The 24,178-nt window shown below is 50.1% G+C and overlaps 1 protein-coding gene across 6 annotated transcripts in view; it reads left to right on the top strand.

The window, feature by feature from the left end:
* Positions 1 to 24,178, top strand: part of SIL1 (SIL1 nucleotide exchange factor) — a 167,310-nt gene that overhangs the window by 125,258 nt on the left and 17,874 nt on the right. For all 6 annotated transcript variants that reach the window (XM_077786721.2, XM_077786720.2, XM_077786719.2 and 3 more), the window contains 3 exons: positions 2,627 to 2,723; positions 4,910 to 5,101; positions 9,594 to 9,715. In XM_077786721.2, the coding sequence (XP_077642847.2) occupies positions 2,627 to 2,723; positions 4,910 to 5,101; positions 9,594 to 9,715 (411 nt within the window). The remainder of the gene's footprint in view (positions 1 to 2,626; positions 2,724 to 4,909; positions 5,102 to 9,593; positions 9,716 to 24,178) is intronic.

Genomic DNA, 24,178 nt, shown 5'->3' with positions numbered 1-24,178 from the left:
TCTGTAAAGGGGCTTTAAATGTCAGTGGGTGCTGACTTTGCCCTGGAACCCTTGGTTTGGTTCCTGTGGGGAATTTCTCGCCAGGATTGCGTGGGATTAGCCACAGCCCCCTGTGCTGGGGATGCCTGGGCAGTGTGGGGCTCTGAGGGCAGCTGGCCGGGCAGGGGCTGAGCTCGGGGCCCTGTTGGGCTCCTGGCCCCCAGCAGCAGCAGCCACAGGGTCCAAAGCCCCCCGGCCCTGCCCAGCACAGCCTGCCCTGCCCCTGCAGCTGGCCCCCGAGGAGGGGACAGGGGCCAGTGGCCGCTGGCAGCAGCAGCAGTGGGGGCAGGCTGAGGATGCCCTGGCTTGGCTTTTGTCTCTGGAGCAATCCGGGCCCAGGGCAGTGCAAAGCAGGCTGGGGAGCAAAGCCCGGAGCCTTTGGAGGCTGCAAGCCTTAAACACCAGCCCCTGCAGCCCCCCAGATCCAGGTGCCACAGTTGCCAAGGCTGCCATGGCCTTCAGAGCACGAAGGTGGATTTTGCATCCCTGTGGCCCGATGCCGGCTCTCGGGCCAGGAGTCCCCGTGGCTGCAGCAGCGAGGGTGGCTGAAGGGTTCCTGCCTGCCTGGGGGCATTGCTGCAGGGGCCAGTGCTGTCAGAGCCCCCTCTCTGCTGGGGACAGCTCTGCTCCTGGGGGCCCTGCCCTGTCCCTGCCCAGGAAGCCCAGCAGTGCCCAGTGCCAGGAGTGGTGTCAGTGGGAGCCCCTGTGCACAGGGACCCCAGCCCCGGGGTGGCCGTGCCAGCCCCCCCAGGCACCTCCAGCCCCGGGAACCCAGAACAACTGGAAACCACAACTGTGCAAACGCTGCCTGTGCCCAAAGGAATTGCAAAGAGAAGTGAGCTTTTGAAAATTACCAGTATCTCTTCTGCAAGGATCGGCAAAACCTTGGATTTACAAACATGTTTTATTGTAACAATCCTTATAACAGCAACAATCTTCAAAACATATTTACATGGGATCCTATAGCCTAACAAACTTCTAAACATATTTACAGAAAAGCTCTATTCCAGAGAACATATTTACAAAGGGGTCACAACTGTGGCCATCATGTCCACCACTCGTGGAGGAAATGGAGCAGCAGCAGTGCTGGACTCTGGTGCCAGCACTGGGCCCAGCTGGGCTGGGAGCTGGGCCCAGGGGCTGGCAGGGCTGGCAGGGCTGGCACGGCCCCAGGCAAGCGCAGGGCAGGCCAGGGGTGCTGCTTGTGCCAGCACAATCCAGGGCCCCCTGTGGGCACCGTGTCCCCGAGCGGGGCCATCCAGCCCAGCCCCAGCCTGGTGTCAGGGGACACACTCTGCCTGTGGGCAGGGCATGGGAGGCATCGGCTTGTCCTGCTCCTGGGGCTCCATCTTCAGCCAAGGACCATGGGTTCCTCCTCATCCTCCTCATCCACTTCCATGTCCTCGATGGTGTCCTTCTCGTCTACTTCCATGTCCTCAGCTGTCTCTTCCATGTCCACGTCCATCATTTCTTCCCTGTCCAGCACTGTGTCCACTTCCATGTCCTCCACGGTGTCGATGGCAATCTGCAAGAGGCAGCACAATCTCTTGGTGGGCTTCCTGTCCCACACCATCCATTCCCACATGGCTGCAGCCTGCCCAAGCAGGGTGCTCGTCCCTGGCCTGGCAGTGTACCTGCACTGGGGCAGCAGTGCACATCCTGCTGGGATTGGCTTTAGAGTAAGGGGCAGGAAAAGCCCAGGCAGCAGCCAGAGCTCAGCACAGACAGGCAGAGCGAAGGGCGAGTGAGCGCTGATCACTGACAGCAGGTGAAGTGTCTGCTGTGCTGCTTTCGAGGTCCTGGACCTTCCACCTGGAACACTCTGGGAGCTGTGATGTCACAGAAGTTTCAGGGCCACTCCACATGGGGAGATGGGGACCATGGAATGATCAAATCCTTGAATGGTTTGGCTTGCAAGGGCCCGTAAGGATTATCTGGTTTCAACCTGAAGCAACCTGCCACCACTCCAGGTTGCTCTGGAGCCTGTCCAGCCTGGCCTTGGATGTTCCTGGGGATGGGGCATGCACAGCCTCTCTGCGCTTGTCCCTGTGTCAGGGACAGGCACCCTCGCAGTAAAGAACTTCTTCCCATCATCAAATCTCTTCCAACTCTTGCAGTTTGATCCCATTCCCTCTTGTCCTGTCACTGCAGTTCCTGGCAAGGGATCCTCTCACAATTCTCTGTAGCCCCTTTACTCACTGGAATGGTGCTGTGATATCTTCTGTGTTTCTGTATACTATGGTCATAAATTGTAATATCGAGCTTGATCTTGCAAGCCATCAGCAATGTTTTGGTTGCACAGGGGTGCTTCCTCTATTTCAAGATGAAATTCTGTGATTTCAATTCATCAGTTGTTTTTATTGTGGTTGGGCTTGAAATTTTGGTCAGCAGAGCCTCTGATTGTCAGGGTGAGGTTTTGGCAAGTCATACAGAGAATCCAGTACTCATCCCAATCTTTTCTTGAGCATGGTGTTTTTTTATTCCTTTCCTCTCGCCCTTAACCATTGCTAGAATGTCACAGTGAAAATAGAATAGAGGCAGTTCTTCACTGGTAACATGTTCTGGTTTGTTTTGTTTCTTCTGCAAGGCTGGGCAAGGTTGATGTTGATGCAAATTCCTTCACATCTGAGGAGCTCAAAAAGGCGTTGGCTAAAATGAAGGAAAGTGAGAAGGCAGAAAGGAAGGTGAGTTTCCTGTTTCTAAAGCAATGCACGGTGCAGGGATGTGAACACACCCTGTTACACACTGCAGAAATATAATGGTTAAAATGATTGCTTGGAAAGCACTAATCTTGTGGTGCATATGGACCAAAAATACCTTTGCTCACCCCTTAGTGATATTGTTCTCTGGCTTTTCTGTATGACTCTAAGATTCTGTGAATGGTTTGGGTTGCACGGGACCTTAAAGCTGATCCAGTGCCACCCCCTTCCATGGGCAGGGACACCTTTCACTATCCCAGGTTGCTCCAAGCCCCATTCAAGCTGGCATTGAACACTTCCAGGGGTCCAGGGGCAGCCATAGCTGCCCTGAACAAGGTAATTTATCTGCAGCTCAACTCACAGAAATGTCTGCAGACCCCAAAGGAAACTGGTTTGCATCTGACAGTATTTACGGAGGCTATTTCACTTTCACTCTCTCCTTGCTTTCTGTTTCCAACCTCGTGCTCTGGATAGCAACACCCAAGTGGCCATAGTGAAGCAGGGGCTGAGTTTCATTACACAAGCTCCAAGTTGTCCATTTAGTTATAAAGAACCCACAGACCCAAGTAAATAGGTGGGATGATGTGTGACTCATCAGGTGCATCACAGTCTCTTTCCCTTCGCCCCCTCAGCAGCATTTCCTTAACCCTCGCTCCTCCTGCTGCCTTGGTGTTGGCTCACTCAAATGAAAACTGAAAGAGAAGTCAAGGCTCTAAAGTTTTGGTGTCACAGAAAGGCTTTTTCTTCCCTTATGTGGCAGCATGGCATGATTTCATTTGCTGGGAGATTATTTCCATAGCAGCATTGCTGATTGATTGCAGGGCTGCTGGAAATGAGGATCATTGAAATGCAAAAATTAGTGATACTCTATTAGGTGAAAATAAGCCATATTTTAAACTCCCCTCTTAGAATAGCTTTTGTCCCAGCAATGGGGCTAAAAGCAGCTACGTGTAATGGACCTAAAGTATTCCATTTTTAAGTCACTCCTGCAGAGAGCAAATCCATCCTTGAAGGCTCTGTGTCAGAGTAAATGGAATTACACTGAGCCTCCCTGTGCTCCAGTAGAGGCAGCTCAGGGTGGGGTGGGTTGGGTGTGGTACTTGTGGTAATTCATCATTTAATTGACACGGCTTTCACCTCCATTGCTCACTTGGTTTTCCTCCAGCCCTCTCTGATCCCTCATGGTGAGCAGGACATGTGCAAACCCTCCAGCTGGGGGTTTGCATACAAACACATCTTGGTATTTGTGACAAATCCCTTCCAAAAAGGGCTTTCTGCCTTTCTCGTTGTCCTTGGGGCAGCCCAGCTCCAGCCTGGCCTTTCTGCTGCTTCTGTCCCCTGCAGCAGCAGGCTCTGTCCCCAGTGCCACCAGTGCTGAGGTTCCTGCACCTCTGGGGCTCTCTGAGTTCTCTGACATATCCTTTCCTCCTCACCACATGTTTTATGTCAGCTCTCTTGGTTCAGGGCAGCCCTTGGAGTGCTGTTACTGCGAGGGAGATGAGCCATGCTCAGGACAGGCTGCTGGCCAAGCCCCATGGCACAGCACGTCAGCTGCCCCCAGCTTATCACTGCTCCTCCTGCTTCCCTTTCTGACAGCTTCTGTCCCCACACCTCTCCCTGGGAGATAGAGACTTCCTGGAATGTGTTCAATGCTTGGAATGGTGAAAGCATCTTTGTCAGTGTTGGAGATCTCCTTGGAGTCACTGGGCACTTTGGGCTGGATGGAACTTGTGGAGTTCTCCAGTCTCATGTTCATTTCCAGAGAGGTTCAGCTGTAAGATCAGGGATGTGCCTCAGAGCTTTTTGCAGCCAGGTTTTGGGAACATCCACTTGCAGGCAGAAAACAGCAGTACTGCTGCCTGTGGGTTTGATGTTGAGCTGGATGGAAATGGGATGCAGAAATGATGCACAAATGCTGTCGAGATGTAGAAGTGGTGCACAAAGCCCTACTGCTCACTCATACTGTGGGTATCTCACAGCTAACTGGGTTTCTGGGCTTCTCAGAAGGACCCTCCAACCCTGTCCCTGAACCTCTGATGCACAGCAATAAATCCATTGGCACTGACAGCCAGGTTCCCTTTGTGAATTTGGGGCTGGCGTTCCTTTCTGTGTTTGTCTTGTCTCTCTTCATCCTCTATCTTCACATCTGGTTTCTTCCTTCTGTTTCCAAGGCCCGAGAGGAAGAGGTGAGGAAGAAGTTCCGACCCATAGAGCAGCTGAAGGAGGAGTTTGAAAAGCTGAATATGAAGATAGAAACAGATTATGAAATTATGGTTAAATTAATCAGCAAATTCAACAGCTCTGCCTCCACGCTGGATGAAAAAGTCGCGGCGCTTTATGATCTCGAATATTATGTTCACCAGGTAACAAGAATGCCTCAGTAACTACCGTGTAAAATCCAGGGGATACGGTGTCATAAATGGGGCTTTATTTTTCTTATCAGTATCAGGTAATACAAATTGCTTAATTACCATAATCCTGGGACAATAACAAACAGCAGAGGACTAGTGTAGGCTTATTTTATATCCAGGTTGGAATTAATCATCGCTTGTGCCAGGAGCCAGCAGTATCCTAGTGGTTGGTTCCCTGATTTGTTGTCTGTTCTCAGGCTGGTTTTCTCATCCTTACTTTTTCCTCTTTTATCTCCTTAATGTTACAAAATGGGATTTTAGCTGCCATTTTTGGGTAAGTAGAGTGGTGGCTGCTAAGAAAATAATTATTTTCTCTCTGCTTCCATGGAAAGCTGCCATGATTGATGGTAGGTGCCCTTACATCAGTTCACAGAGAATGTCTTTGTACCAGGGAAGGCGACAGCCACCCAAAACCCCCTATTTTGTCTTGGTGTGAGTAAGCAGTGGCAAGCGGAGCCTCGCCGTGCTAATTAGCTCTGTGTGAGGGTGAACATATTTCCTGGCATCTCGCTTCCTCGGGTTTGTGCTCACACTTTTCCCCCCTCCCTCTGATCTCTCTTGCTCTGCTTTCAGCTCACATGTTCCTTCCTCCTCTTGGATGCAGCTGCAGGCACAGAGCTCTGCTCCCCTGGGCTTGGTGCCTGCCTTGGTGCCACCCTTGGGAGGGTGTCTGGGCATCCAGCCTCTGCTCTGCCATGTGAGAAGGGACTTGGCTTTTCCCTCCCCAGTGACTGGGAGAGTCTGGAGTGCACTGGGAGAGTTTCCAGTGGCACTTTGTCATTTTAGATAGTGAATAGGATAACTCTTGGGAGGTGCCAGTGCAAGCCCTTTCACTGGAACAGCACTTGTTGAACCAAATGTGGGATTTTGAGGGCAGGTAGCTGAAGTGTTGCTGCTGTGGGAGAGGAAGTCCATGTGCCAGCTGATAGAAGTGTTATTTCCAGGGCTCTTTGTCTTGAATTTCTACTCTGAATTGCTGTTGTGGGCATGCAGAGGCTTCCTTGCTGTTTGTTCTCCCTGCTTTTGTGTCACTGACAGCATCTGTGTGACTCAGAGAATAACTGTGAACAATAGGCACCCAAAGAGCTTCATATTTGTACTCAGGGCTAATCTTCCCTGATTAAGGGTGACAGAGCATCAGGCCAGTGTGCTAAAAAAGCAACCCCCAAATGCCCTGAGATGCCTTGGATTCCAGCATAATGGTTTGGACTATTCCAGCAGAAAATCCCTGAAGCACAGGATGGGACAAACAATTTCAGAATGGCAGAGGAGCAGGGACTGGAGCATCAAAGGGAAGCACATGCAGCATCAAAGGGGTCAGAGAGGGGGAATGGCAGGAGGCTGGCGGGAGCACAGGGGCTCCTTTGTGCGCTGATCACAGCGCTGCTCTGTGCCCGCGCTGTCGGGGCAGATGGCTGGGCAGCACCTTCTCGTCAGGCAGGAAGCTGATAAGAAATATGACTTGTCTCTAAGCCAGCATGGCTTTTCCTCCTCTTTCTTCTTCCAGTCAGCTGAATGCGTCCAGAGCATTATCTCTGCTTGGGACTGACTTTAGCAGCACTGGCTTAATGTAATTACTGAACAGCAGCCAAAGGATGCTTGTGCCGCATAACCCTAGAAGGGCTGAACGGTCAGGACTCCTCTGCAGTGTGTCACAGCCCTGCCGTGGGAGCACGGGATCCTTGCAGGTGTGGGTGGCACAGGCCATGTGTGGGGCCATTTTGCTGGTCCCACCTTTTCCAGCCTCCATCAGAGCAGTACTGGGCCGTGCCTTTTCATAACTGTTCATCTCCCAGCCATCCTGCTGCTCCCTCCAGGGCACGGGATGCCCAATGGAGTGGAAAATGCCATGCCCTGGAGGGTGTGCAAACAAAGGCTGCTCCCTGCTCTGTGCCATGGTCACCCTGGAGCAGAGGGTGTAGGGCAGCTCATGCCTTGGAGTGTGCCGTGGGAGCCGTGGCCAGTGGCCAGCCCGGGGAGATGCTCTCTCCTCCTTTGAAGAGTCAGCCCAAGGGCTCTGCCTTTGCTCAGCTTTTGGTTGCCAGCTCTGGTTTGCTTCTCCTCAGCCACGATTCAGCTTGGCATGTTTGGGAGCCCATCTTGGTGAAGGAGTAGGAAGGTTTGGCTTGCTGGGTTATCTGTAATGCATAAAACCCAAATGCAAATGTGAAGAGGGCAGAGCGTAACTCATAAATAGCATTCACGGTGCTTGCACAGCAGTGTGTGGAGCCAAGACCTGTTCTGAGGCATTGCAGACTCCTTCTCTCAATTATTTACTCTGCTTATCTGCCTCTCTCCTCTCCTCTGACATGCTACACCATCTCTCTCTGCTAATTTCCTCTCCATCACGTGCAGTTGACATGCTGCTTTCCCTTGCTCTTGTTTTCTAACATCTTCTCTCTCACCTTCCCTCCCTATTTTCTTTCCCCTCAAATTCAAACCTGCTCCCTGAATAACTGCTGTCATATTTGCTCCTCTCCCATCCCTCCCCTCACCTGTTTTGCCTGTGTACTTTACTCAAGAGCTCTTTTGATCTTTGATTTTTCTTCTGTGCTGGTTTCAGTGGACTGAAGCGAGGTAGGAGCTGCTGCCTCACAGCATCCACTGCTCCCCAGAGAGGTTAATACCTTCAAGTTGTTAAGTTTGGGGATTTTGATAGTTTTAGAACTGGAACTCTCAGAACAGACTCTGGTTAAAAAAGATAAACACATCTTCAGAATAAGCTTTACAGCACAATTTATATTCTGCCATTGTGGTGTCTCGCTGACGCTGGGGCAGCATGAAGGACTGTGATGCTGCTGAGGTTACAGCAGTGGCTGGTTTTACCCCACCAGGTGCTGGATGCAAATTCTTGCCCGTCCATACATTCCCTCTCATGCAGAAGTCAATGTCCGATTCTAGCACTAAACCAGTTTTTACAGAGGCTGAGTAATAAAAGGACCCACTGGCAGCTGAAATTGGGTTGCTGCATAGATTTCTTTGTAGATAAAGATGGGTCTGCAGAAAAGTGAGAGATCTGGCAGGCCTGGTTTATAGGAACAGTTAAAAGAACAGCATCTGAAAGGATACAAAAGCTGCTGCAAATCCTGAATCAGCCCCAGCAGACCTGCAGAGAGCAGCTTTGCAGAGGGACAGGTGGGTATTGTCCCGTTGGGGAGCAGAGATGAGCTGGAGCTCCCCAGGTCCTGCTTTGGTTGGTAACGACAGAGCTGTAGGACACAAAGCTTCTTCCTTCTCCTGGGTACCTGAAATATCTGACTTAGGGCCAATTTTGATGAAGGTACATGGTTGAGATAAATATAACACTGAACATGAAGTCGTTGACTAGAAGAGTGTCCCACATGCCCTGCATGGCTTGTGGTCCTCTCTCACCCCATCAGGGGGTCGGTTTGCCCTGCTGATAACTCATTTTTATATTCTGTTTCCATCTGCCAATGATTGCTGTTGTCTCCCTGTCTTTCAGGGAGGAGAAATGTCGAATTTCTAAACCTGATTTTTCTGTGCAGGCAGTTCTGAGCATTCATCAGATCCCCTTTTAAACTGAAAAAAAAAATCATTGAATACCAAAATGCATCGATTTGACTTTGGACTGAATTTTGTACTTGAAGTAGTTTGTGCAGTTTCTCTAAATTTTGTCTGTGAGCACACCTTTTCTGATCTCCTCTCCAAGAGCAGATGCCCACTGGGACTATGCCTGGCTAGCCCCTGACCCATTTAGAGCCAGAGGCTGATGAATCCCCACTAATGTGTAAACGTTTCCCTACTGGCAGTTAATCCATTATTGTTTGCTTAGAAAAGTCAATGTGGGGCTGCTCCCCGCACTGGGGAGCACATTGCTCCCACTGTGGGGAAGCTCCTGGCTGACCCCTCCAAGCAGGGACTGGCTTTTTCCTTCCTTGTCCATGGGAAGTTGTTGAAGGAACTCATGGAGAACTCCCAGAACTGCCCATGCTCTTCACTCCAATGCCACCTGTGCACCCTGTTGGTGTTGACAAGCTCCTAAACATCCCTGACTCCTGGTGCTACAATTACAGCATCAATTAATTAACTTAATTTGCAAAACATGCAATTCCCTGGGTCCCCAGTAAAGGCCTGCTCAGGGGAGAGCAAAGAGCTGGAGCTTTTTGACATCAGCACATATCTCGAGTTTTTGACACCACCTGAATTAACAAAATACATGTCAAGAGCAGTTTTGATAGCTATAATCAAAGTATTTGAGTTTCCAGCGATGCCTTCTGAGTGTGATAGTGTCCTCCCATGAGGACACTGTGCCTGTGCAGCCCTGACATCGCTGCTCCTGCAGCCACAGCCATTCCCTGGGAATTTTTAATTCCTTGTGAAACTCCCTGCTGGTCAGAGCAGGAGGGAAGGGATACTGTGGGTGTGAAGGGAGGTGTTCTCCAGGGGCTGGGGGTTTGTGCTGATGGAAGCTGCTGTCTCCCAGGTGGACAATGCCAAGGATTTCCTGTCCATGGGTGGGCTCCGGCTGGTGATCGAGGGGCTGAACAGCAGCGAGGCCTCGCTGAAGGAACATGCTGCCTTTGTCCTGGGAGCTGCCCTGTCCAGGTGAGACCTGCCCTGTCCAGGTGAGACCTGCCCTGAGCTGGGCTCTGTGCCTCTCTCCAGCTCCCTTGGTTTATTTCTGATAGCAGAGCCTGAAAGCTGTGTTGTGACACACCACAAAATTGTCTTGTCCCCTCCATAGCCCTTGCAACACACATTTCCCTTTCTCCTCAGTGTGTTCTTATCTTACTCATTGGACATATCCAGAAGTAATGTGATGTCAAATCTGTGATTGTTTCTTGATTTCCCTGGGGTCCCTGTTTGTACAAAGTCCAAGGGGGAATAATTCTCCTTTTCTCCCGTTGACAGACTTCACTGGGGGAAGATGTGATGAAGAGTACAGTTACAAGCACCCCAGTGAGCACCTTTGTCCTTCCTTGTCCTTGCTCCTGGGCTGCTTCAAGTTGGCAAGGTGCTGATTTGAGCAGCTTCTGTGGTCTTTAAAGAGGGGCTTGGGCCCCATGGGCATGTGCCCCTGACAGCAAAGGGGAGTTGATTAGACATGGGGTCAGGAATAAGGGTCAGCAGCCAGAATCCAGAGGAGACTGACCTGCCTCATTCTGGGGCATCATGTGTAGTGCTGCAGGAGGTATCCCATGGGCTCCATGGTTTTATAGGTACCCCCTTTTTAATTTATGGTTTTGGGGCTTTTCAGGGGGTGTGTTGCACATTCAGAGGTGCAGAGGCTTTAGAAATGCATTGGATGGACTCAAACTTGAGGATCAGAAGTGCAGAGTGAAAATTGAAGGTCAGGACTGTTTTAGCTGCATATTTCTACACCTAAAAATACAGTCACCTTCTCTAGCATCATAAATTATTTATGGCTTAGTCTAACACATGGTCCACGGACCTGCATTTATTTGGCAATCTTGTATGCAATGCAATTGGCCCTCAGCATGTGTGGAGTGATGGGGTCTCATGGACAGGAGCAGGTACCCAGATTTATACCAGGAAAGGATCTAGCTTCTAGACTGAAACAGAGCCTGACTTAGAGATGACAGGAAGATACATCAGAAACAAAACCTGCTCTTCTTATTTTGGTGTATCTCAGTCTTTGAAACAATACTGGAGTGGTTTGCTCAGGTTCTTTATGTCGACTCTTTCTACATACAGAGAAGATCATGCAGAGGGTCTGGAGACATTTGCAGGTAACTTGTGAAATGACAGGGGCTGTTAAAGAGCTTCCTTCCAGATGTACCTGCCATGACATGGTCAAGACTCCAAAAATTCATAGTCTTATGGTACCTGACAGTGTAGCAGTGGCCACGAGAGTCACACTTTCATGTAGTATTTCTCACTCAAAAGCAAAAATCTTCTTTGGAGAGCACCTCTCATCTGATATGACAACATTAACCTCTGCTTTGCAAACTTGTGGACCTTTTTTCTTTGAAGGACATTCTGGCAGATGATAATTTGGAGTGGTTTGCATGATACATTGTCTGAGAACTCTGCTCCAAAATGTGAGGGATATTATGCCTTGGTTTGAGTTTGCTTTTTCTCCCCTTGCTGTGCTTAAGCTTTCTCAGTAGACACCTACATGACAACTTGTCTGCTGTGTGCTCACGGCTTAATTCGTTTGTTCATACATTTTCTCAGCTTACTCCATGCTCTAGTTAAACTGTTGGGGGCATTTCAGGTACTTCACACAGCATTTTGTGTTTTTCTGAGGGCTTGTTTTTTATTTCCTTCCCTCACAGTTGTTCCTGGGAGCCTTAGAGAGGTGGTAGGGCTCTCCAGTCAATTCCCAGAGGTGTCACAGCTCGCTGGGCTGCAGGGACATGATCTGTTCTGTGCTTGTGTGCCTGGGGCTGGTATCAGATCCTGTGCTGGATGCTGAGCCTGGGAAGCAGCAATGGTCTGCTGCTCACCAAATGGGTCTGTGGCCACCTCCCAGGTCTGTTCAGCCAGGCTGGCTCAGGCCAGTGGTTTCAAGCCAGGCAAACATTCCCAGAGGGAAATCAGGGCATGACGATAGCCACTCCAGAGCCCTGCAAGGGAGGTCAGTAACTCCTGGCACAGCTCAGTCTGGAAGAGGGAGTTTGGCACTGCCTGTAGACAAGTATATAACACAGGAGGAAACCACTGGACACAGAGCGATTCCAAATGTGCCTGGGTCACATCCAGAACTTTTCAGCTCTCAGAAATACCCAGATCTTCTCCAGATTTGCATGTCCTTAACTCTGCTCAGGTAGTGAAGCAGGTAAGGGATGGAACAAGAAGCTGCAGCACCCAAGTCCTGCCTGCACGTGGTCCTGCCAGGTCCTGGCTCAGATCTCTGGCTGTGCTGGAAGCCCATTGGAATAAAAGGGATTTCTAGGGGATTAGCATCTTCAGCCAACAGGCCAGGGGGCTGGCCAAGATTTGGATCAGCAAAGGCAGGAAGAGGAGAAGACACAATAGGGCTATCTCAGGATTTCTCCTTCCTGATATTGCTCCTATTTATTTGGTTTAAAGCATATTTGAAAAGCAGCCATAGCACAGCATGACTGGGACCTCGGGACACACGGTCTCAGGTCCAGCTGCCAGGGTCAGACCTCCTGGCATCCATCTGCCTCTGGGAACCTCTGCCACAGGAGAGGCAGATTTCTTCCCTGACAGGGAGGAAATCAAAGTTTCATCTCATGCTTCTCTTATATGTCCTTCACTTCAGGCATTTGGGTTTTAATTGCTGAGCCTGTGACCAAATCAAACATCATTCCATCTGGTGGAGTTCTGTGAGCAGTGCCCTTACTGCAAGTCTAAAACCTCATCACACTCTTTACTGTTTTTAAGCCTTTAACAAAATGTTTTTCCATTCAGCAGTTTGCAAAAGTAAACTTCATATGAACAATCCTCAAGTGCTCTGATTGCAAATAAAAGTTAAATGCACTAACAAAAATAATTGCTAGGCATGTGGGGTTGTACATTTAGGTATCCATAATTCACTAACAGTATATGCCAATACACAGCATTATCTGGATTTCCAGTGATTGCATTAGCATAAAAGCATGTTAGAATTTATCCTGTGGTACTAACATTTAAATATATATAAGTATGAAATATTAAGATCCGGCATTTTGGAGGCAAGTGAAACTACTGTCTGTAAAATGTTCCTGCATATTTTGAAGGTACACTCCAGTATCTTCGCATGACAATCAGCATTCGCACCATTGGGTCCAAACATTACAAAAATGTCAATGTTTTATGCAAAGAGGAACTATATTAAGCTAAAAAAGATTGCTGATGAGAGAAGTGTCTTCTGATGTCCTCTGAGCTATTTACAGGCAGCATTTCCCTTTGTTCATGGCACAGCCAGGCCTCTGTGCAATCTGTATCTCCATGTTTCACAAGACTGGAAATGTTAGCCAGAAAGGATTATGCTTGTGATTAAAACCTCCATTTTTGAAAACTTTACCTACAGGAAATGTTTTCCACACCAATAATTTGAACATTTCAGTATTTTGTAATAAAAGGATTTTTGTAATCCGTTCAGAAGGGGAATAATAATTTATGTTGAATGCCTTCTTGAAGCTTTATCCCAAATGCTCCCCGTGCACTTAGGGATGAGTTGGAGGTGAGGATGGAGAGAAGTTAAGCTGTGGGACCTTCAAGGCAAAGGGAAGCAGTATGTATTTCATGGGGACAAGGCAGAAGGCTCAGAAGGTGAGATTTTGGCCTGGCCAAACTGGGGAACTGGGAGGGCCACTTGTACAGCTGCAGTGACAGACTGGTGGCATTTTGGTCAGACCTTTAAAAACCCACTCCGTGGGATGGCCAGGGACAAGGATGTCCCACTGATGGTCTGAACTGACATCTGCCATGTGTCCTGGAAGGGCACAGGACAGTCCCAGCACAGCCTCTGCCCACAAGCCCAGTACTGCTGGGCTCTCACTGTTCCCATTTGGCCCTGAGTGCTAAAATTATGTCACAGGGCTTGGTAAAGGCTTGGGAGTAAATTCATCACTGAACTGAACTGAAGCATGATCATGCAGCAACACACGTGAGTTTTCCATGGATTGTCTTAGCTTTTTCCCAGAGGTTAAACCCTTAAAGGATGACCATGTGCATCCTGAATATTCCATTCAGCATTATTTGTATTACCCAGCTCCGAGGCTCATTCAGAGCTTGGCCCACTCTGGTAAAGGCAAGAGAGACACAAAACGTGTTTGCTTCTCCAGAGAAGCCTCAGAGAAGCTCCCTGAGTGATGGGCTCTGATTCCTCCTGCTGTGCTGGAGTGTCCAACAGAGCTCAGCATCATGGGGTCCACCTGCTTTTGGTTCTGCTTTCCCATTGTTTTTTCTGAGGGAAGAGGGATGTGGGAATGCTGTCTCCTTGCTCTGTCCATCAGTCCCCTGGTGGTGTCCATCCTCCCAGAGCACAAGACTTCCCTGCTCTGTTGGAGAAGCAGCAGCAGCTCCTCCAGGACACCTTAAATTCCACCAGATTTAAGGAGTTTAAGTTAGGTCCAGCTGTGCACTGAAACTGGTTGGTGCTCAGTGGTGTTAAATAACACAGAGGCCCAAGCAATAAACCCAGGAAAAGTAAAATTAAAGACCTTGCTTCGATGCTGTCTTGTAAGGACATAAGAATTTCTGTGCAGAGAAATAAATCTGGTTAGCTTAACAAGCACTGTCCCTACCCATTTATTTCCAATCCATCTTCATCCCTTCCTCCTCCAGCTTCCCCTTTTACATCCTGCAGTATTTGCCCATCTCTTTATCCACTTTCCCTGATTTTTTCAGTGTCCCTTTTTGCCCACACCATGTGTTTGCCATCTCCCAGTTGCAGTAATTCCAGCTCCACTCCTTGACTGCTTATAATTTCTTGTTCTGGAGATGGTTTCCTCTATTTTTATTCAAACTCCTGACTTGTGTGAAGTTATCAGCCTCACTGCACTTAATTTCAAATTAATTTGATTGGGTCACCTCAATTTTTTTTCTGTAATGATAATGAACTCAACCTATTTAGCCTTTCCCCATTATGAATAACCTTAACAAAAACTGCAGTGCAGTATAAATGGGTGTTTCATCATTGTGGTTAATTACACAGAAGAATAAATCCCTAAACATTTTTCAGCCTCTGAAATCTAACAAGGAAGTGTAATTAACAATTAAAGAATAAACTGCCATCCTTGTGCTCTCAGGAAGACAGGGATGGAAAAGTCTAGAATCCAAGGTTTGCTCCTGGATTTTTGGGGAGAAATTTTTGGAGCAATGCTGATGGCGGGAAGTGGCAGAGGGTGGGGTCAAGACCTTGTCTCATGCCAGATGTGTTTTCCCCAGGTGCCTGTAGCTGCTGGAGACTGGACAAGGTGGGATGGACATCTTGGCCTCAGCCCAAGGGACTGGGCTTAGGCTGAGGAGGTTGTCCTTTCTGTAAAACATGGGAATTCTGGAATGAGTTCTCTGAGCTGGGCTGGTGCTGTGAGAGGACACAGAGGTCAGGCAGTGAGGATGAGCTGGGAGTGTTTGGCCTCACACCCCACGTGGGCAGTGAGTCCCACACGCTCCCCCAGCACTGGGCTCCACTGGCTTCTCCCACGTACCTGGGGCTCAGGCAGGTGGCCTTGTCCCCCTGAGCCCCTCGCAGAGCAGTGGGTGCTCCCAGAGCCTGCAGGGCCTCCTCAGCCACAGCTGCTGGTGCTCTAAGAGCTGTGGGAGGTGTCCTGCCCCTCAAACACAGCCCCACAGCACAGCCAGTGCTGCCCAGGGCTGTGACAGGCGTGGGGAGCACCAGGAAGCTGCTCCAGCAGAGCTTCAGCAGGGAGGGAAAGACTCATCACAGCCAGCTCATGCATTATATAAAACATGTTGTTTCTGTCTCATCGTGTTTAGTAAATGCTCTCTGCTGAAGCCTTTGAGTTATTGTGGTGGTTTCCATTTAAAATACATGTTCAGGCTGGTTACCTAATCACTTTCTGCCAAAAAACCAGCCCAAACTTGCTGTTTCCCAGTGCAGACATAGTTCTGTAGCTGGACACAATATGTATTCCTCTGTCTTTTCAGCCACTATTTATTCATCCTTCTTGCTCTCTACAATTCCCTGGCAGGAGGGTGGAGCCAGGCAGGGGTCGGTCTCTTCCCTCAAGTAACAAGCAATAGGACATGAGAAAACAGCCTCAGGTTCTGCCAAGGGAGGTTTAGATTAGGGAATTTTTTTTTCACTGAAAGGGTTGTGAAGTACTGCAGCAGCCCTGGAGGGGTTGAAAAGCTGTGCAGATTTGGCATTTACGGATACACTTTAGCAGTGAACATGGTGGTGTGAGATTAATGGTTGGCCTTGATGATCTGGGATGTCTTTTCCAGCCTAAATGATTCTGTAATCCTATGTTTTCTGTTTATCCTTTTTACTAAAGTCTGTACACTCTGCTAATGCCTTCACAGGCTTCGGAGATTTTCCTCCATAACCACCTACATTATTTTCCTGACCTGCTGTGACTTTCCCAGGTCTTGGCATGTTCTCTGCATTCCCTCCAAGCAATAGGTGTAAAACACTCCCCAGGAGGAGGCATCTGCCTCTGCTCTTTGCTCGGGGTGTGCAGGAGGCTGTGGCAGAGCATTGTGGTGTGTTTCAGAAGGGAGCTTGACAAAGTGCCTTGAGTAGAAGAAAGAAGGGAATAATAGACTGGGATATCAACAACAGGAGTGGGAAATGCAGGATCCAGCCTCAGTGAGGACCTGCTCTCAGCAGGGTTTGGGGTGAACAGCACTGACCTTTATGATTGCAGCCATTGTCTGAGCCCCTATGGGAGAGTGCAGATCCCATCTCTGCCTCTGTAGGTCCTGCTGTCTGCACCCTCCTACCCCTTCCTCATGGTGGCTTTTGTTGGATTTCATTGCCAGCTGGCAGAACTGGGCTGTAGAGGGATGTCAGAGGGCTGCCCATGCCTCTTGTGGCCTCTCTTCTGGATTTAGCTGTATTTTCTCCCCCACTCCTCTCCTTGTGCTAAGGAGAGGGCAGCAGAGCTTTCACAGGAGGCAAAATAACACAGACCAGCAACTGCAGGCTCCCATGGCATCCAAGAACAGCCCTTGGCTGTCCTGACTGAAGAGGGATCAGCCTTGTTTCCAGGTTGGCATCTTCCAGCCTACCTGTTCTCTTAATAGAGTGCTTTGATAAGCTTTCTCTCATCTGTCTATTCATGTGCTTAAAGATTCATTGGAACAGGTGATTATTCATCTATGCAGACAGCTCCTCAGGCCTTCCACCAGATTGCTGCCAACCTCAGCTGCTTCGAGGCTCTCCAGGTGTTTGCACAGGATGATGAGAGACAACAGCAGCTTACTGGAAATTATCTCTTTCTGAAGAAACTCCTCATCACTGTTAACTACTTGTTCTTCCCTCAGGTGCTGACATTCTATGTCTTCCTCTGAGCTGGGTTTTGATGTCCCTTTATTTTAGTTTATCTCCTTTCTGCGTGAAAGGAGATGTCCAGCAGAGGCCCTCGGAGCAGCCTGGCATGTTTTGGGAGGGGATGATTCCCTGCTTGGCTGCCTGAGCAGCCGTGCTGCCCCCTGAGCCCTGATGCTCAGGGCAGCTGTCTGTGGCCACCTGATGTCCCCGGGGAGCTGGGCCAGTGGCGTCCCCTCCCTGAGGGCAGCTGGGGTCCCCACACGAGCTGGAGGAATGCTCTCACCCTCGCAGCCGCTTCCCACCAAGGCTCGGCCCCATGGTGCCACTGCAGGAGCCCTGAATAGATTTGAAAACTAATTTGCTGCTCAGAGCATCAATAGATGTACGTCACTTGTCCTTTCTGCTGCATTTAATGAGTTTCCAAGGTACTGCAGCCAGTTCCAGAAGGCTGCCATCAAAGGATCTTGGCTTCCATCAGAATCCTCGTGCCCCTCAGCGCTCTGCACTTCTCACGTCTCACATGTCTCTTATGAATTCAATGCAGAGCACATCGTATAATTTCTTGCAAACATCCTTTCAAGCCTGTCTCTCCTTTTTTACTGAATGCCTTGAACTCATGGGATGGGAGAGAGGAAGGGCTCTTCCTGCAGTGAGGTAGTGTTAGCTGGAGCCCAGACGAAATGTGGGTCATGCTAAACGTCCTGTCACTGCTGCTCTCCACAGTCATGACTCCCCCAGTTATTCCCTCCCAGTGCTCACCATAACTGTTCCCTTTTGTTAATCGTCCTGGAGCTGGCTTTGGGCATCGAAGTCTCAGCTGTCACTGTGTGGGACAACACCTCCGTGTGGGTGAGGAGGGAGGGGACGTGCCAGTGCTGCCAGACTGACAGCCAGGGGACATAGGCACAGCCCTGCAGTGGCAGTCCCAAGGGATAGGTCATTAATCCTTAGCTGCATCTGCCGAGATCAATAATTAGGGGCTGTTGTTTTGTATAACCCACCAGATCAACATGAGAATTGCCTTATTGAAGTGGACATGCAGGCCTGGCTGGCTGGAAAGGCCCTGTGGGGGGATTGCAGAGGAAGGAACACAAAACCCAGGTGCTGACGGTGTGCTGACATGTAAATGAAGCTTCCCAAGCCCTGAGCAGCTCAAACCTGCCATACATGATGAACCACAAGAGTTCTTGGGTTTTATCTATTTCTGTCACTGCAACAGGGAAGGTTGGAGAGGGTTTCTGGGTGCTGGTCCATGCCTGGTGCAGCAGGGTGGCTGCTGCCAGCATCTCTCTGCTCAGAGGCTGCACATGGGAGCCTGTGTGAGCTCCTCTGCATGTTCCTCCTCTCCTTCTGGAAGCAGGTTGTGTCATATTTCCATACTTACTTTGTCATAAAAGCCCCTAAATATGATTTTAATTTGTTTGCTTGTCTTGCAATGGGCATAAACTCACCTGAGTTGTTTTCCAAATTAATACCCTGCTGCTTTTACTTAACAAGGTGTTTTTCCAAGCTGAGAACAGTAACGACTCTGAGATTTCTTTCTTTTCAAAAAAATGCTTTTTTTTTCTCAGGTACTTCATATTGAAATCTGTCTTAATTTCAGTTCAGCTAGTGTGTGAAAACACACGGTGTGGCATTATTAGTCCCTGAAGGAATAAAGACAGATGGAGCCCAAAATGGAAGTGGCTTTATGATTAATTGAAACCTTCAAGAGTGCAGTGGAGTCAGGGCTTGGTCCTACCCTGGCAGAACCTAGGGATCAATGCAGTTGGCATGAAGAGCTCAGGGGGAGACATACAGATGTCACCTGGCAGAGGCAGCCCGAGCTGTCCCCTCCCGGTGGGACCTGTGGCTGGAGGAGGGCAGGGCTGGCCCAGGTGTGTTTGGGGGGAGGGAGGGATGGTGGCATGTCAGGGTCCTTGTGTGGCTGCTGTACCTGGGTGATGAGCTGCTATTTCTGCCTCGAGCCTCCTCAGCTGGGCACGATGGCTCCTGTGTCCCTGCACAGAGAGCTGAGCAGGCAGTGGGGGAACGTTTTGAAGCCTGCTCCAAAAAACTCAGGAATGTGGAGGTATGGGAGTGGCATGGGGTTCTGGGCTCTGCTCTGGGTTCCTGCTCCATGTGTGACCTGCACAGTTTCCTCAGGTTTCCCATCCTTGCCTGTGAGAGGGAAGAGAATAATGAAGAAACACCAGGTGTTGTTATATGTGGTGGCTTCAGCATTAGTGGATATTTCTGGGGTCTGTAGCCACTGACATTTACAGCATTTTCTGGATAGGAGGAGAAAAAGGTGTTGCAGAAAGGAGAGTTCTCCATCATGTTTTGGGAGCCAGTCTTCCCTGTGCAAACTGGCTTTAATGCTGATGGTGGTGCTTTCATGGTCAGCAAGTCCTGAGCAGCTCTGGAGCTGGGGAGATGCAGCAAGTGAAGGTAAAGTTGCTCTGCAAAGGCAAATTGGAATCTGTTCTGGAGCTATGTCAGCTCTCTGTTTGGAGAGAGCATGAAGGGGATGGTCAAGGGCAGTGGTGGCAGCCACAGGGGATTCCCAGTTTCCCACCTGGTGCTCACTGCTGGTCTGGCCTCTGTGTTCAGGCTGTGCTGCCATGGCCCACGTGCCAAAGAGAGGCCTGTGGGTGCCTCCCCCTGAGGCAGCTGAATGAGGCTGGGTGTTGAGAATAATTTAAGGGAGGATTTGGCGTGGGAAGTTGAAATTGGCTGTGGAGATGATGGTTTAAAGTATGGATGTGGCTGGGGGCCCATGGCTGTGTGTGCTCAGCAGGTGTGTGGGCACTGAAATGCTCTTGCTGGGGCCAACTGGATAACAAACGACATCCATGGGTCCCTCAGCTGGGAAGAAGGTACAGGGACATCTCCTAGATGCAGCCAGGACAGTCTTTTCACAGGCACCAGCACCCCTTCCTGTGGTGCAGTAGCAGCCCTCCCACTTAAGAAGGTGATTGGGACCTTGCTAATTATCCTGATGAGTGGGAGCACTGCTGGAAATGAGCTGATCCTGCAGATCTGTGGGGAGCTGAGCTAATTCCTGGGACATCATAGCCAGTGCCTCACCAAACATCCAGTGTTCGCTCACTCTCACAAGTGCAGTTTGATTTTTGTTATCCCTGAGCTCCCCTAGGATGGCAGCAAGTTTGCTGAGGTGGATTTTGTACAGGGAGGAAGGCTCTGTAGCTGAGCTCTTTCTGCAGGAGCTGGCCAGAAGTCATGGAGAGATACTATAAGGCTGCTGTGGCTTTTCTTTTCTTTCCCTGGGGACTCTGGGGATTGCAGATCAGCGGATTGTGGATTAGCAGATCAGGAATTAGAAATGCCTTTTTCATTCTTATGTTACACACTAATGAACTGACAAATTTAATTTCTTTAAATCCGGCTATTTCAGCTGGAATTGGCAAAATTGTCTTCTGTCTCTTCTGGTACCTTGAGAATGGCTGAATCCTGATCTCTCTGGGGTCACATCATCCACATTCACAGCCTGTGGCTGTTCCAGAAGTGCAGAGTGCTCTCCAGCAGAGTGCCTGGGCGCTGCCAGGGGCTGTGGCTCTCTGCAGCCACATCTGCTTTGCCAGGCAAGAAGGGGAGCTCAGCCCCAGGGAGCGGGGCTGGCACTAGCCTGGGTGTCTGAGGCCAGTGGTAGCAGCTCAGAAATGTCTACCAGGCAGACACCCTGTCAAACCCTGCGGTTCTGAGTGTCTCCATGGCTCAGCACAGTGTTTGCCCAGCTCCAGGTGCAAGGTGTGCTTGGCTTACATCTGGAATCAGAATATCCTGAGCTGAAGGGACCCACCAGGATCATCCAGTCCAGCCCCTGTCCCTGCCCAGACCCCCCAGCAGTCCCCCTGTGCATCCCTGTGCCCAAAGGCTCCTGGAGCTCTGGCAGCCTCGGGCCGTGCCCATTCCCTGGGGAGCCTGGGCAGTGCCAGCACCTCTGGGGGAAGAACCTTTCCCTGGTGTCCATCCCAAAGCTCCCCCTGCAGCCGTTCCCTCCTTCCCTGAGCTCTGCCCTCGGCTCCTCTGCTGCAGCTGAACCAGCCCGGTGCCCTCAGCCCTGCCCGGGTGGGGCTGCAGAGCCTTCCCCAGCCCCGGCCCCTCCTCTGGACACCCTGGAGCAGCTCTGGCTCGCTGATGCTGTGGCACCCGAAACTGTCTCAGAACTCAAGGTGAGACCACTCCAGCCCAGAACAGAGCGGGACAATCCCTTACCTTGCTGGGCCTGATGCTCCCCAAAAAGGATGAAAGAAAAATCGAATGGATTTTTTTTTGCCCTTGGGCTCATTCCTGTGAATAAAGCTGAGCTCTTCCCCTGCTCTTTTGCATCTCTCCGTGGGATGGGTCCTGTTCCTTGGGCAGCCCCTCCACTGTCACAGGCTGGGATTTGGATGACACTGGTGGCTCTGCAGGCTGCAGTGGGCTCCATGTGCCTTTCCTCCACCTGCACTGTTCTCCAGGTCTGAGGTAGCACCTCCCTGCCCAAACCCTGTGCCAGGGACAGCAGAGAGCAGAAAAAGGCATTTCTGCTGCTCAAAGTCTAACGGGCTGCGCTGTGGGACCCCGTTGGCAGGGGAAGAGAAGATCCATCATTACCCAGAGCTTGCAATGAGGACTAAACAAAACGGCCCTGGCTCTCCAGAGCAGGCTGTATTCCTGCATTCTGTGATGTGGAAGCGGGTGTGACAGGCGGCCGCCTCGCCAGGAGCCCCGGCAGAGCCGCGGGCCGGCTCCCGGCGGCGGAGCCGCTCCCGCTGCGGGCAGGAGCGCGGCCCGGCCATCCCTCACTGCCCGCTGATGAACGGCGCTGGGCTGTGCCCGTCATATCTTCATTAACAATTAGCATGATGGAACCGGGAAATAGATCTCGTTCCTCGCCCCAAGCCGACAGGTGAGGATGGATATATGTTGCCTGGTTGATTGCTGTGCCTTGTTAGAGCCTATTTAGGATTGATTGAAAAGCAGAGGCTTTGTGTGAGGAGAGACCTTTAATCTCCTGGCAGAACCAAGTGTGTTTCCCATCAGGAAGCGTTCCTTCTCTGCTGCTTATCTCTAACCCCGCTTTAAACCTGAGCCTGGCGGAGACCAAAAGAAAGGCAGGATCAAAACAAAAATAATTGGGATCGCTGGCTTCCGTGGGCAGTCTGAACCCGTTATTCCTACTTATCAGCTAGTTATTTCTATATAACTCTTGCAAGAGACAATTCAGCAGTGGCAGCATCTCCTTGATGAAAAGCACTCCAATGAAATAACCATGGCAACAGTTGCTGAGGGCTGGCATGGCGAGGGACAGAGATGTGCTCTCCAAAGGACTCTGGGCCCAACTGCCCTGAAGAACAGCCCTGCCGAGCACCAGGAGGTGATGTATGGACAGCTCGGTGTGCTGGCTGTTCTCCTGGCAGGGTCCCAGCTGTGCTGGGCATGCAGGCTGCCCCAGTGGACCCAGTTATAAGTCACATTTTGCTAACCATGGGCATCTTCCCCTCCAAGTGGAAAGGGACCTCATAACCTGAAAGCTGAGTGGGAATCATGAGAACACTCAATCAGGAAGGAAAGGCCAAGGAGGAGACCTCAGCGAGGGACACCACCTGTGATCTCAAAGCCACAGATGATTTCCCAGGGTTTGGATGCTCTGGGAAAGGCTGTGTCTCTCAGCTACTGGTGCCAGAGACTGGTATCAATAATAAACACTTGGCATGTCTAATTTCAGAGCAGCTTCTTTTTAAACCCATGTTTGATGCTCTCAGGAGAGGTGACAGAGGCCACGTGGTGTTGCATGTGGAGGAGTTTGGGCATTTGCCTTGAAGAGTTGGCCCTTGGTGCATGGAGGAGACAGCAGAGCCTGGACTGAGCCTGGAGAGTTTGTGCCAAGGGTCTCTTCACCCCTGGCTCATGCCCCAGCCCACCCAGGGGTCTTCTAAGTGCTCACCACCCTGTCCTATTGCTCTTCAAATGCTCTGGTCATAATCCTGGCTGGGGAGCAAGCATCCTATGGGATGAAGGCCTCTCAAGTACCTTTGTGGCCATGGTAGTATTTTTGTTAGGCACTAGTCTCTCATTGTTGTCTTCCTTAGTTGGACATTTATAAGTCTGAAAAAGTAAAAGAAGGAACATTCACCAGAAGAATAGAGGAGCCTGCTGAAGAGCAGCATTTGTACAGATTTCTAGAAAAGGGCTGTAAATACTCCACCTCTGCTTAATAATAATAATAGGCAGACTAAGTATCTCTAAAAATATAAAATAACATGGGCCTATTTGGAATAGTCAACATCCTTATCAGCCTGCTGCCATCTCTGCAAACAAGTTTCGCTAGAGATTCTGGGCATGATTTTCAATGGCTCAGAGCAGCTGTAGCTTCTTTGACTTCAGTGAAAAGTCTGAGTGCTTGGCACGGTGGCAAACCAAGCCTCTTCCTTTCTGCTTCAAATTGGGGCTTGATTCTAAGTGAGATGAATTTTCTCCTCCTGATAATTCTGTGCATCTGAAGTGATTACAGCTCCGCGTGAGTGCTCTTTTAGGAGATTTCAATGCAGCGTTTTCTTCCGTCTTAAAAAGGTTCCTTCAAGCCTTATGATGCTGGAGAAGGGAGGGGAAAAAATAAATCCTGGTGGAAGCCGTTACATCTTCCTATGCAGATGAGAGATTAAAACTTGTATTTTTATAAAACACTCACGGGGGCTAAATCGGAAAAGTTCTGTTGAGGCGAGCGGGTTTTGGCTGGTGGGAACGTGCTGCTAAATTCTTATCTGCCGATGGGGAGGCAGAGCAGGGAGTGGTATTATTTGGAGTTCTTAGAGAGTGAGCTTTACTGTTTGCTTAACTCCACTAAAAATAGACGCCACCCTCTTTTCCTAATAGGCGGCATTTGTCACACTTGATTCATTTCCTCTCCCAAACTGAGCTCCTTCATGAATATTCATCTCTACTCCCCAGGAATCTGCCTGTCCTCAGAAGTTGTACTCGCGGCGACCGCGCCGTAACAATGCGAGTCGGGCTTCCAGGGCTCCCGAGTACCTGGCCCGATGCGGCAGAACCGCTGCTGTCAGCAGCTCCCATTGATTCCTGTTCCTCCCGAGCCCTGACTGCTCTTATCCCTCTCGATGAGATCCTTAACGAGCCTCCCGTTCCTG

The sequence above is a fragment of the Lonchura striata genome, chromosome 13 (assembly GCF_050655825.1).
Source record: "Lonchura striata isolate lonStrDom1 chromosome 13, ASM5065582v1, whole genome shotgun sequence".
In the NCBI taxonomy this organism is placed as follows: domain Eukaryota; kingdom Metazoa; phylum Chordata; class Aves; order Passeriformes; family Estrildidae; genus Lonchura; species Lonchura striata.
This window is presented reverse-complemented; position numbering and strand designations above follow the sequence as displayed.